The 15,000-nt window shown below is 41.6% G+C and overlaps 1 protein-coding gene across 1 annotated transcript in view; it reads left to right on the forward strand.

Moving 5' to 3' along the window:
* LOC147900954 (cytochrome P450 750A1-like) overlaps nt 1-12,767 on the forward strand; it is a 69,664-nt gene extending 56,897 nt beyond the window's left edge. The window contains exon 2 of the mRNA XM_087376404.1: nt 12,660-12,767. Within this exon, the coding sequence (XP_087232530.1) occupies nt 12,660-12,767 (108 nt within the window). The remainder of the gene's footprint in view (nt 1-12,659) is intronic.
* The last annotated feature ends 2,233 nt before the right edge of the window (nt 12,768-15,000 follow it).

Raw genomic sequence — 15,000 nt, forward strand, 5'->3', positions numbered from 1 at the left:
CAGCTAATTGAATTTGTCTTTTGTGATGTAGATAGATATACGTTCAAATCAAGCTTGAGTAGGTACATACCAGAACGAGATCCATTTGGACCACCAAAGTTACCTGTCCCTATCAACGAAGTGTTCTGGATAAAAAATGTGGCTTTCGAGGTGCATGAATCAACCATTACAGGTGCTGGCTTGGGCTTGTTTGTGCATGGCTCCATCAAGAGAGGGACTACTATTCTCCATTATGGAGGTGACAAGTACTCCTACAGAGACTAGAAGGAATTATGTAGAGTTCATCCAAGGCTAAAGAAGTACTCTATCCAAGAGGACCCTACTGTCCCTATGAAGGATATGGTGCATATTGTTGGTGATGTTCAATATGGCAATGTGGCAGGATTTATTAACAGCAATAGAAATACCAATGTAAAGCCAAATGTTTGTTATGTATTTTCCCCTAATGTTCCACCTTGGTATGATCCCATGATGAACATAGATATTGCAGAATATGGTCACATTTGTATTGAATCCATATAAGATGATATACATGCAGGAGAGGAGCTATTTGCAAACTATGAGTTTTGAATAACAACATTGTATTTCTTTATACAATCATTACTTATGGAAATTACTACTTTCTTGCCAACTATGTAAATTGGTGCGTAATTGTTGTGTGAATAATATGCAAACATGTTCATAACTACATTCATAATGTATTTTGAAGGAGTGTCTCTCGTGCCATTCTTTCCGGTGCCATTCTCTTTGGGGCTAGAAATTGAGAGTTTCTTTGGAATCATGATTTATTTCAGGGATTTCAATGGTGCCTCAACAAGTTGTTATGTTTTCATCCTAAAGTGTACTTTTTTACTTTGCAATGAGTAACATACTCTAGAGCAAAATCCAGTTGTAGAAAAGATGAACCGTACCATTCAAGAAAGGTTGCAATGCATGCTTTCCAATGCAAGTCTTTTTTTTGGGCTAAGGCAATGAAGACTGTAGTGCATGTGATCAATAGATCACCTAGTAAGATTTTGGATGGTGGTATTCCTGAAGAGGCATGGAGTGGCAAGAAGCCCTCTTACTCTCAGTTGCATATATTTGGGTGTGAGGTATATGCACATGTGCCAAAAGAGCTTCGAAAGAAGCTAGATCCTAAGTCTAGGAAATGCATCTTTCTGGGTTATGGTGAAAGTGGAGAGATGGGCTATCGTCTCTGGGATCCAGAAGCAAAGAAGATCATACACAGCCATGATGTAGTCTTCAATGAGAAGAAGATGCATAAGGCACCCATGAGGGATGTGGAAATGAGGAGAATCACTTTCCAGGATGTGGATCCACCTGCATATGTTGATAGACAGCAAGCTGTCCATGCACCAAATGTGGAAGAAATCCAATACCACCAAGTACTCCCATAGGTATACAATCAAGGGTAGATGATGGATCACCTATTGGTGCAAATGATGAGCCAAATGTGGCTGATATGCAGGTGGGACAAAAAGCTGAAATGCACTTGAGAAAATCATTTAGAGTGTCTAGATTGCCTGATAGGTTTGTTCCAGGAGTAGACTATGTGATGCTTACTGATTGTGGGGAGCCTTCTTGCTACAGAGATGCTATGATGCGCGAGGATCAACGCAAGTGGGAGTATGCTATGCAATCAGAGATGAGTTCACTTATGAAGAATAATACTTGGGACTTGGTTTCTTTGCCACATGGAAAGAAAGCATTGCCATGTAAATGGGTCTATAAGATGAAGGTCGCAGGTGATGATGTGCCTAGGTACAAGGCCCATTTGGTCGCTAAAGGGTTCAAGCAAGAGAAGGGTGTGGACTTTGATGAGATATTCTCTCTAGTTGTGAAGATGACCACACTTAGATGCATGCTTGGACTAGTGGCAGCATAAGATATGGAGCTTATGCAGATGGATGTCAAGATAGCTTTCTTGCATGGGGATTTGCATGAGGAAATTTACATGGTGCAGCCGGAAGGCTTTGAAGAAAAGGGAAAAGAGCATTTAGTTTGCAAGCTGAAGAAGAGTCTCTATGGTCTTAAGCAAGCGCCTAGAGAATGGTATCAGAAGTTTGATGCTTTCATTCGATCCCAGGGTTTTAGAAGGAGTGAAATTGATCACTGCCTCTACACTAAAAGGGCTAAGGATAATAGCCTGATAATCTTGGCACTATATGTGGATGATATGCTATTGGCTAGCAAGAATACTTATGAGCTAGATGCATTAAAGGCCAAGTTGCATGAGGCCTTTGATATGAAGGATTTGGGACTTGCAGGTCATATTCTTGGTATGCACATCACGCGTGATCGGAGTAGGAAACTCCTTTGGCTTTCACAAAAAGATTATGTTACAAAAATATTGCAACATTTCAATATGAAGGGGGGGAAGTCAGTGAGTACTCCATTGCCTCCATATGTGAAACTGAGTCATAGAGATAGTCCCAAATTAGATGAGGAGAGGCCATGATGGCCAAGGTTCCTTATGCATCAGCGGTTGGGAGTCTTATGTATGCTATGATAGCTACTAGATCAGACATTGCATTTGCAGTGGGAGTTGTTAGCTGGTATATGGCTAATCCAGGAAAGAGGCATTGGGAGGCAGTTAAGTGCATCATGAGGTACATGAAGGGTACCAAGGAGATGTGCATCTGCTTTCGTAGAGGAGACATGCGTGTACTTGGGTACATAGATTTAGACTATGCAAGGCATATGGATAGTAGGAGATCCACTTCTAGTTATGTGTGAACACCTTTGTAGGTGGTACAGTGTCATGGATGTCTTGCGCACAGAAGTGCGTTGCTTTGTCTACCACAGAGGCTGAGTATGTGTTGCAGCCACAGAGGGTTGCAAGGAGGCTATATGGCTTGATCGGCTAGTGGGAGATTTGGAGATTCATACAGGTGTACCGACATTGCATAGTGATTCCATGAGTGCTATTCACCTAACACAGAATCTGGTCTTTCATGCAAAGACCAAACACATTGAGGTCAAGTACCATTTCATCAGGGAGGTATTTGAGGACAAGTGCATAGAGCTTGTCAAGGTTCATACAGATGATAAACCTGTAGATATGCTGACGAAGAGTCTACCTAGTCAGCGGTTTGAGTATTGTTGTGTATTGATGGGCATTGGATAATATGCTCACTGGTTGTTCTCCCTTAAAGGCACATTGTCCTTTAAGTGGGAGGTTGTGGGGGTTAAAGGTCACTGTGCATTTACCCCGGTTATGTACAATACTCAAACACATATATAAATGAATGAAAAAGAAGATTAGGGTGTTTTGCACCCACCAAAACTTGTGTGGCTCTCTGTTTCTCTCCCTCCCTCTTCCGTTCTTGCTTCCATTGAGAGCACTCTCACAGGGAGATGGGAAGAGAAGAAAAGAAGAGGAAGGGAGATGGAAGAGAAGGAGAAGGACGTGGAAGAGAAGGAGAAGAGAAGGAGAAAGAAGGAGAAAGATAAGAAAAGAGAAGGAGAAGATGGAGATTAAAGAGAAGAAAAGGGAGATGGAAGAAGAGAAAAGAAGAGAAAGGGAGATGGAAGAGAAGAAGTAGAATAGAGGAATAAAGAAAAGAGGAGGGAGGGAGATGGAAGTGTTAGATATCAATGCTCCACTCTCATGTAACTACGTGCGAACCAACTAACTCTACTTGTAAGCCCCCCATATGAGGAGAAGGCATTTGAGTAGCTCGGTTATCCGGTAGGGACACTAGATGGGGGCCATGTGTGGCCTGATGGCTAGACAGCTTCAAATAGAGTTGGCACACCACCAACTAGGCTACATGCAAGTGCGGGAAGGCATCCCTTGACTAACCGCACTGAGGATAGAAGGAGCATTTCCCAGGACAGCTCACTCTCAGGTTGCGGGGCCCATTTGGAGCCTCAAATGATCCCGGATGGCTGTGGGCCGAACGGTGACCGTAGGACAGTTGCTCTGTTTTGCACACCGAGATTCTATCGTATGGTCAGTGGCCTATTTCGGGACCGACCCCCAGTCGACCGTTTTGGGCAGACTAGGTCGGCCACCCAATTGAGCCTAACCGACTATGACTAGTGGCTATATAAGAGCAAGCCCATGAAGCCCATTTCATTACTCACTACAGCAACCCTTATTCCTTAGCATTCAGCCCCCATCTTCTACTGTTTCTAGCATGCCATCGAAGCTTCTTTCATAGGAATGCATGGCTGGGAGGCAGTGCCATCTATTGTATCAGTTCTATAGTAATCAAATTTTTGATTCTCCATACTATCTTGTTTTCTCTCTTGCGTACGAGATCCTGTTATCTGTTGAGCACATACGTTGTATTATTTTCTTACATGGTATCAGAGCCTGGACTCTAGCAAGAAGATTTGGTAGTGTGTTTCTGTTTGCGAGCAGATTGTGAGAGATGGCCCAGCCCGCAAGACTGCGAATGCCACGGTTCGGCAAAACCGAAAAGTTGGATGGCTCTAACTATCCTCTCTAGAAGTTCAAGATGAAGACCATCCTAAGCGCATATGAGCTTTGGGACACTGCTATTGGGGTGGATGTGAGGCCGGTCCGAGACCGGATCTAGCCAATGCAGGACAACAGATAGTACCAACTGTAGATGAGATTCTTGCATGGACAAGAAGAAATGCAGATGTGTTGTGTTCTATTGGCTGCTGTGTTAGTGATTCCGTCATGGCATTAATTCAACATGTCACCACAGCGAAGGACGCATGGACGGTCTTGAAAAATCAGTATGAGACCACGAATCAGAGCGGATTCAGAATCTGGAGACTCAACTCGCGAATGAGAAGTTGTCTGAGTCTAAAGTGGCAGAGAAGTTCATCACTAGGGTGAAGAATCTGTGCGATCAGATGACTGCGATTCGCATCACCATCACCAGCGAGAATCTAGCACCAGGATGCATACGGATTCTCCCACCAAAGTACAACGTTCTTGTTACGGCACTGAATATGCAGAACTGAAATCCACCCCTCAACTTTGAGGATTATTTCAGTGCAATGCATCTGGAGGAGGAGATGCGTGAAAAGACGAGGACTGGAGAAGATTCAGCTTTCTGGACCGGATCAAAGAAAGGTAAGTGTAAGGACTCTGGTAACCCATCTTATTCTGATGATAAAAAGAGAAAGAAGAAGATCAAGTGCTTCTATTGCAACAAGATAGGTCACAAGTAGAATGAGTGCCGAAAGAAGATTGCAGATGAGAAGAACGGAGTAAAGAAAGAGTCCAGCAACAGCACACAGGCAGTACCTATAGAGCTGCTCATAGCAATTGAGGAGATTTGCACAAAGGCAGTTCATGTACCTGTGGATGAACCTTGGATCATTGACAATGGTGCATCATGCCACATGACCAGTCGGAAGGATTGATATACCTCTCTACAGCCGGTAGGGAATGACATCATTGTAGGAGTCGGCAATGATGCAAAATGTCCAGCAAAAGGAAAAGGTACGATTGCTCTCAAGTCAGATGGAGTTGTAAAACAATGGTCCGATGTTCTTTATGTGCCAGATATCAAGAGGAACTTGTTGTCCATTTCTGCGATCATGGATCAGGACCTCAAAGTTCAATTCGATAAGAATGGTACACAAATCCTAGATCTTCAAGGAAAGGTCGTTCGTAAAGGTACACGGTGCAACAACATTTACAAACTCGCAGCTTTCAGTGCTCGAGTGGAAGTGGATGTGAAGAGCACTAAGCTGTGGCATGAGAGGTTTGGTCATCTAAACCTTAGTTCTTTGAAGGAGATGCATAAAAGTGGAATGATTGCAGACCTACTAGAAATTTCAGATCTGCCTGATGTATGTGAAGCTTGCATGATGGGCAAGCAGCATCGGCAGCCCTTTCCTAAAGAGGCCAGTAGGGCAAAGCCTCCTCTAGAGCTCATTCACACGGACCTCTGTGGAAATATGGAGACGGAAGCTTTGGGTGGAATTTTGTGCAGCTATGCGAAGCTCCATTGCTGGGTTTCGTCACGTTGCTCCAGAGTGCCTTTGCACCAATCTCCCACCTTTCGATGTTGCACAGGATATGTACACCATGTCTCATCACATCCTGAAAATCTTGGACATTTGTGCACCATCGCCAAGTATGGCCCCAGAAGCTCTAATCGGGCATTTACGATGGTTTGCGGTTCAGGGAAAGTCAACTAAACCGAATAGACATCCAAGTACTACAGATTTTTGTGGGATTTTTGACATTGCTCCAAGATGTGGTATATAGCTCAGTCCAAAACAAGGACTTAGACCAGCCAATGACTGAGTCTTTCTTGGACGCCAAGATGTAACATGAGTGACCGATCATGGAACTTGTAACATTTTTAGTTTTATATATCATCCAAGTTTGGATCCACTCCATTGTTCGAACAGTTTGTATATTTACAGTGACATGATAAATGATGCGATAAGTAATGTTTAAATATGACTATGCCCATCAGAATTCGTAAGAAACACCTTGTTTCTTCGTTCAGGAAGTGCTAGGAATAAATATGCATAGCCCAAGTTGTCAGACTTGTGGCACCAAACCCTAGCCCACATCCTTCTCCAATGATTCATAGAGGTGGAAGGAAACATCCCCAATAACCAACAAATACCCGTGTATTTCATCCAATAGGTGTATGTCTACAATGTCTTGCATCAACGCGTGGATTGGAATGACAAGCATCACTTGTCAGGAATAGGAAAGGGACGTCCTGTAGAGCACAAGCAAGCAAGGATAGAAAATAGAGAGCCCGTGTCTCAGAGACCTCATGTGCTAACTCCCTAGTCACATAGTGATCTTGTTGACTTGGCTACATCTGCCATACCTCTTCGTCAACAAGGTGTTACTGCTAAGGAGATACAAGATTGCATTGCATCACAATCCAAAGAGATCAAGGACCTACAAGCATGGGTATAGATGTTGGAGTCTGAGCTTGCACGCTACAGACAGTCCTTTGGAGATTTGGATGCAGCTAAGGATACTGATATTTTTTATTTTGAGGACCTCACTAATATAGATTTGTAGGGTGCAGGACCAAGCACTCAAGGAACAGTAAATGTGGATCCTACTACATGATTATGTACATTGTGAACTTCATTTATAACTTTATAATACTCTTCTTCTGCAACGATGGTTCAAGTGATATAAGTGAGTTAAGTGGACTAAGTGATTTAAGTGGTATAAGTGATCTAAGTAGACTAGATGATTTAAGTGACTTAAGTGATTTAAGTGGACTAAGTGATTTAAGTGATCTAAGTGAATTAAGTGGTATAAGTGATTTAAGTGGACTAAGTGATTTAAGTGGTATAAGTGATCTAAGTGGACTAGGTGATTTAAGTGACTTAAGTGATTAAAGTGATCTAAGTGAACTAAGTGGTATAATTGATTTAAGTAATTTTCTATGGATTTAAGTGATCTAAGTGAATTAAGTGGTATAAGTGATTTAAGTGGACTAAGTTATTTAAGTGATTTAAGTAATTTAAGTGGACTAAGTGATTTAAGTGAACTAAGTGGTATAAGTGATTTATGTGGTTTTCAATGGATTAGGTGGACTTGTAAAGTTAATGCAAAAATATTAAAATATATCGACGTGAATTAGTACACATAATAGCTAGATCAACCCTTGAGACTTGAAACTATAAACTTCGATTGTGCATATTCGATTATTCTTTCCAACTTTCTGATGTTCCCTTCAATGTTGCCTTGAAAGTATTTGCAAGTCACAAGATTGTCTCTAACTATTATGTATACCAAAATCATCCCAATCTCAATAATTACAACACATCGCTTGTAGCCCACAAGGTTCTAGATTTCAATACAAAAGGAGACAAGATGGATACGAGCATATGCGCTCTCCCATCGCTTGACATATTTTCCCATCCATCCCCTCGCATACAACATTATATCCGATATAATTAGAGCTTCATCCACCACTTCTATCACCTATCATATTCTTCTATCACTATATATTGCATTCAACATAAGTACAATATCGTCTATCTTTGACTTCGTTGTTGTCCCTGAGTAGTTCAAGCTCATCTTCCTCTTCACTGAATGCACCCTCAGCAACTAATTGTATAGTCAATCATTGTCCAACAATTCTCATTACATTAATGGCTTCTCTTGCTGCCCTAGCCGCAACATTAAATCCTTTCAACAATCATAGATTTCCAAAGCAAAATACCAAATCTGCAGCTCTTGATGGCTTTAAGCGATTGCGTCTCTTAGAATGAATTAAAATCGTATGCACTTCAATTTCGCTCACATGCACCCGATGATGCAACAACAAAGAGCACACGAGTTGCAACATGCTATAACTCCAATGTCTCTCCACCATATTCCTTCCACCAAGTAGGTGCAATATTCGCCTTAATAGCATCAAGATTCCAAGGATCTCCAAAAGAGCCTTTGCGATTCGTATATCTCACTCGTTGCTAGTAGGTCAGTTTTCCTTGATCTCCAGGAAGTAACTTTTTACAAACCTCTCGAAAGTTACTTATGACTTCAGGATTCTGTGATTGAGCATGCATTTGATATTGGAAGATGTCAGAAGCAATACGACAAGTTAAAGAATTTGTGCGCTTTGCTCCTAGGGAGAAGCAACAAGTGGTATATTTGGATGATAAGAGATGGAAGCAAATGCACACCCCTTTGCATGGAGCTGCATTTGTAGTACATCCACAATACACTTTACCCATAACAAAGGCATCAGCATCAACCATCCTCAATATTGTTACAAATGGTTCTACACCTTCTTTTATTCTTTCAACATTTTTCTAGAATAGAGATGATTGTACAAGATGTACACATTTAGAGCCTGGTATTGCATACTACATCTTTTTTTCTAGCCAATTCGCCCATTGTCTATCAGCAACGGTCTCGACTAAAGCTTGATGCACTTCCAACAATCTAGCAAGAACTAGAAAAGAAGTGGCAAATCTAGTTTGATAAAATTTCCTAAGTTGCTTCACAGAGTGCTCTCTGAATACTTCATGCAAGTATTGATGACTCTTTATAAAACTCACTACGATGTTAGCATCTTGTAGTACTAGTTGCACAAATGGCAATTGTCCAATATCCTTTAACAATAAGTTGAGAGTATAAGCACCACATGGCACCCATGTTAGAGTGGGATACTTTGCCATGACCATCTCACCTACAGTCTTGTAATTCAATGCATTATCTATTACTAATGCAGTAACATTCTCACTGCTACCAGCTTTGCGGATTGCTCTTTCGTATATTTTTACAATATATGCCAAATTTTTTTCTTTTAGAGATGTATCAATACTCTCCAAAAACATAGTTTCCTTGGGAGTAATGCACATTACATTTATCAAGGGTCTGGCCTACTTGCTAGTCCATCCATCAAACGCAAGAGTGCACCCATATATAGGAATAAAGTCCAATAGGCTTTTTTTTCAAGCAATCCGCCACAGTTTTTTTGACGCTATCCAAATGATCGGTACGCATTTTATTATAATCTGGCAAAATAAATCTTGGTCTAGCTCATGATTTCAAGGCATTATGAAACGTGTCATCTCTCATGACATTGAATGATATACCATTCTTAACAAATGCTTCTGTCCATCTTAAGTGCTCTTCAAGCACTTGTTGTCGAAGAAATCCATCCTCCATAGAAGATTGTTCTCCCTTTTTCCTCTTCTTTACCTAACAGACATTAGTCGCATCAAAACTCACCTGCAACCTGCTTGCTAGCATATCTACATCACGTTCATGTATGGATATATTCCTTGAAATTATTGGTGCTTCTCCTTCAACCATCTCATCAACCTCAGTGCTCGCATCTTGTTGATTTGCAGAATTTCTTATTAGGGTTGGATGAACCACTTTCTTTCCTTTCTCTGAAGAACATCAGACAGAGTGCATGTGCAAGCTCCAACGTCACTACCTATTCTGAGAAAATGTTGCTTGATGCGAGTAGAACCACCTGTGAATTTTTGTCCACAATATTTACACTACAAGAAAGAGATCGAGGCATGTACTTTTCGTATCTCCATCACGTATGACCAAATCTTGCCATGCACCATGCTTTTGAAGTTGCCAAAAACAAAATGCAAAAAAAACTAATTTGAGTATATAATAGAAGCATATTGCAATACACATTTTATAAAAGACAATACATATCCTTTGAAAAACATGTTCAAGCATGCAGTATATTAATTGCGATTCAATCACACTCTTTTAAAATAATTCACATTATATTGAAAGAATATTAAATATTCATTCAAAAGAAAGTGTAAGAATGATACAACTCTTATAATAACTTTTAAAACTTTCAATTCATACACTTTAAAACTCTTTGTATTCTTTCACATTCTATTCAAAGAATATTACATATTCATTCAAAGAAAGTGTGAGAATACAAACACAAAATAAAATCATACTTCTCACATGAGGTCTAGGGAACTCAATGAGAGGATCCTAAAACTCCCACATACAAAAATTCCCACAAGAGATCTAAGGAACTCAACAACTTCCACAAACTAATTTAATAATTTCATAGACACGAAAACAAGCCCATTTCTCACAAGAGATCTAAGGAACTCAACAAGGAGATCCTAAACTCCCACATACAAAAATCTATTCACATGAGATCTAAGAAATTCAACACGGAGATCTTAGAACTCCCACAAACAAATTTCATAGACACAAAAACAAGCCCATTTATCACAAGAGATCTAAGGAACTCACCAAAGAGATCCTATAACTCCCACATACAAAAATCTATTCACATGAGATCTAAGAAACTCAACAAGGAGATCTTAGAACTCCCACAAATAAATTTCATAGACACAAAAACGAGCCCATTTATCACAAGAGATCTAAGGACTCCCACATACAAAAATCTATTCACATGAGATCTAAGAAACTCAGCAAAGAGATCTTAGAACTCCCACAAACAAATTTCATAGACACAAAAACAAGCTCATTTATCATAAGAGATCTAAGGAACTCACCAAAGAGATACTAGAACTCCCATGTACAAAAATCTATTCACATGAGATCTAAGAAACTCAACAAGGAGATCTCAGAACTCCCACAAACAAATTTCATAGACACAAAAACAAGCCCATTTATCACAAGAGATCTAAGGAACCCAAAGAGATCCTAGAACTCCCACATACAAAAATCCATTCACATGAGATCTAAGAAACTCAACAAGGAGATCTTAGAACTCCCACAAATAAATTTCATAAACACAAAAACAAGCCCATTTATCACAAGAGATCTAAGGAATTCCCCAAAGAGATCCCAAGACGATCTTAAAACTCCCACAAACAAATTTCATAGACTTATAAAATGCAAGGTGGCATGGCTCCTCCATGTGCCACCCCTCCACCTAGGCTACATTTAGTGAGATATGGCTCAAAGTCCATGGGAGAAGCAATATAAAATAGGTGGAGATAGATATTATATTGAGTTATTCCCTCCATATGGGATAGGCCCATGTGGGGGAGGTATAGAAGGACCAAGAGAGCTAGTTAAATAATGGGGAAAGTAGGATGAGGTGGCAAGATTCCTTGTGCCAACCCTCCACTTGTCCTCCTAGAGGTTTGAACATATTATAAAATTGGAAAGAGACCAAGGGAGTATCATAGACTTGAGATATGGGGCTTGATTTATGTGGAAAATTGAGGCAAAGGGTTGTCGTAACCACCTAGCCCACATGGGAGACTTTTCCACACACACCATGCATGTGGGAGGATACATTAATGTGGAGAGACCCCCTCTTTTGGCTATAAAAGGAAGGGGCTATTCCTTGATGAGATACGCTCATTCTTGTAAAGCCACCTAGCTAGTATTTTGATATTTCCCTCTCATCCCTTCTTTCAAATAAAGTATGGTTCTCTTCCCTTGATGTCTACATCTCAACATTCCTCCTCCTATCATGTACATGCTTTTCTTTCCCCTCTCCCTTTCCCCTTCTGTCATAGTCTCCCTTTTCCTTCCCTCCACTTCTAATTCCTTTTTCACCCCTATGACATCCCTTCGCCCTCATGATCTCCTTTTCTCTATGGCCTTTGAGCGTCGCCATACTTAGCCTCTAGCCTCTGGTCTCGATTACTTTTCTTCACCCAAAGTGTGTATGTTGGCTTCCCATTTGTGACGTCATGGAATTGCATAGAACTTGGGATGGGTTCTGAGACATGGAGGTGCATGGAGGTACTCTTTCAAGAAGATTACATCAAAGATCTTGGGATGGTGCCAATCAGGTTGGGAATCCAACTTGCTTATCCAATCTCTAGTAATTTGACATTGATGAAGGTTGGTAGGGAAGTTGTCCAGGGTCCATCCACCTCGAGTTTTCATATCAGGATATTTGCTCCAAAATTCCTTGATGGGGTTACTAAGAAGTGGTATCTCATCAAAATCATACCCATCATTGGAATTTGGCATGGGAGTACAAATTGGAAAAGTTTTGGTGTGGCTGCTGGGATACGAATCTCCACGGCTAGTGGCGAATCTTCTACTCGTACGGGTTACATCTACAAAACTATACCATCTGTGCTCTTTCTAAGCTACTGCGCGTGCATTCGATTCGTGCGTCTCCTGTGCGACAGTTCTTTGGACTGCTGCGATTCCTGGTTGCGGATAGTTTTCAGCGTTCACCCGCGTGACAATTCTCTCGACTGCTGCGATTTCTGGTTGTGGACAGTTTTCTGTGCGACAGTTCTCTGGATTGCTGCGACTTCTAGTTGCGGACAATTTTCTGCGCTCACCTGCGCGACCTGCGCGACAGTTCTCTAGACTGCTGCGGCTCCTGGTCGCAAAAGAGTAACAGCAGATCCCGCGCCCCCCTCTCTCTTCTTTTCCTCTTCTTCTCCTTCTCTTCTCCTTCTCCTCTCCTCTCCTCTCTTTTTATTAAAGAGTAGGATTGGAACCCAAGACCTCCCCCTTCACAAAAGAAAGTCTTATCATTGGGCCAACAAGTTGGAAGTGGTAAAAATGTAATGATTTTTGTTCATATATTGAAATTGCAGGAACTGTAACTCTCTAACCGTAGGGAGTTTGCTCTTGCTGTAAAAAGCAAAAATACTTCATTTTATGTGCTCTATCCACATCTCTTGCTAGATTGCCGATTCAGAACTTCTCCAAGCTCACTTCACGGACGCACGTCACACGAGAAGGGTGGACATTTATGTCACTTCTCGACGCGTTTAAGGAATTGGTGCCTATTCCTCCACACCTTACGGCCACCAATGCACGAGATGTCTTCCTTGATCTTCATGTCGACCTTCAACGGCTGATTGTCCAGAGCATTATTGAAGGAGATGACGGGTGGAATGATACACCATGGATGATTCATGGTGAAGAACTACTGATACGCTGGGAGGATTTTGATTTTACTTCTACTCATTGTGCGGTGATCGAACTACTTGCTACTTCAGAGGTAATTAAAACAGTGCCCATCGAAGGGTGGGATGCTCCCCAAGCTTGGGGGGAGATTTGGTGCATCTGCCTGTTGATTCCTGTGGAAAAGCTCGTCCTGAATGGTTTATTCACAATCTCATTACAAAGGTTTCTAGGCCTCGGCTATGGTTGGTAATGTTTCGACCAAGGAATCCATTTGTACCTAATCAGCCTTTTGTGCCTCATTTCGAGCTCCAAATTGTAATTCTTTTTGGGCTTAAGATAAACTATCAACAAAGGATTGCAAGTTTATTTGGTGCTGAACGTTTGGCTCAACTGTTGAATTCTCCCCACCCTCTCCTCCTACCTATCTTGGACTACCGAGAAACTTGGGATGTCCGAATTTTAGTCTTGGTGTGATGACATCTTGGATTCTTCAATTTGATAGAGCTTACAAACCTTCGACCAAGGCGGCTGGCATGGGTGTGAAGCTCACTTCACCGGGTGGTGAGGAGTATTGTTACAGCAAGTCTTCACCCGCAAGTACTTGCAATCAAGCTGAGTACTCGGCGCTCATTTTTGGGCTACAAAAGGCACAAGAACATCATGCCAAGCAATTGGAGGTGCAAGGAGATTCTCAACCAGTGTGTGAACAAGTTAGTGGAAGGTGGAAGGTGCGGGGCAAAGGCTTGGTTCCATGACATCAACAAGCCTTGGAACTTTGCAACCAATTTGAAGAGGTAAAAATTCAGCATATCCCTCGAGCTCGAAATCTTGTTGCTGATTTCTTGGCACATGAAGCTTGTACTTCAATCATGCATGACGCGAGTGGAAGCGCCACCCCAACAAAGTCGCAAGCCACGAAGGAGGGTAATCATTTGTAAGGAATGCAAAGGTTGTGGTCATCATGAAACTAAGTGTTGGGCATACTTGATACGAGTTCACCGACTTCGGCAGATTATCAGGAGGGTTCTCAAGGACATTGCTCAAAAGAAGGATGCCAGACCGCACACCCCTTGAAGAAATAGCATGGCGACTACAAGAACTGGAAGAAGCTGAAGGTGATGTGCAAGCTCTCCAACTGTTGACATTTGTCATGGCATTCTTGTTTGCCTTGATGAACAACCTCATGCAACGCCGCGCCTCTAACCCTCGCTTGTAAAGATCGATGTGATATCATGAGGGTTGGTCCTTTTAAGATTGTCTATGTGCTATTCTATGCTGAAGATTCTTCTCGTGTAGTATTTCACACTACACCAGTCACACCCTACCCTGCCTATGTGTGCTTTCTGGATGTATCTTCACCCGATTTTCAGTTCAAGCTTCCTCTTACTATTGTTCTTCCATAGATAAGCCTATCTTTTCTATCTTCCAAGCATGACTGACATTCCCGTGTTTTGTGGACGGGTGGAAGAAAATCCAAATGAGTATCTTGTGGCCTTCAATCGCCGTTGTGTTTCTCTCAACTTTCTTACTGAAGACAGATGGCTATTGGTTCTTCCCACATTTCTAGAGGGTTTGGCTCAAGTGTGGTATGAGAAGCAAACCGAAGACGTTCGCCAAAGCTGGCCAAGGTTGACAGCAACAATGATTGAGTATTTCGGCAAAGAAGAGGAGCCGGAGAATGTGTACCTGCAGGTGGAAAACTTGAAGCAGTCAGA

Source organism: Dipteris shenzhenensis, chromosome 6 (assembly GCF_047967505.1).
Source record: "Dipteris shenzhenensis isolate YYH24624 ecotype China chromosome 6, Dip_SZ_1.0, whole genome shotgun sequence".
Lineage (NCBI taxonomy): Eukaryota > Viridiplantae > Streptophyta > Polypodiopsida > Gleicheniales > Dipteridaceae > Dipteris > Dipteris shenzhenensis.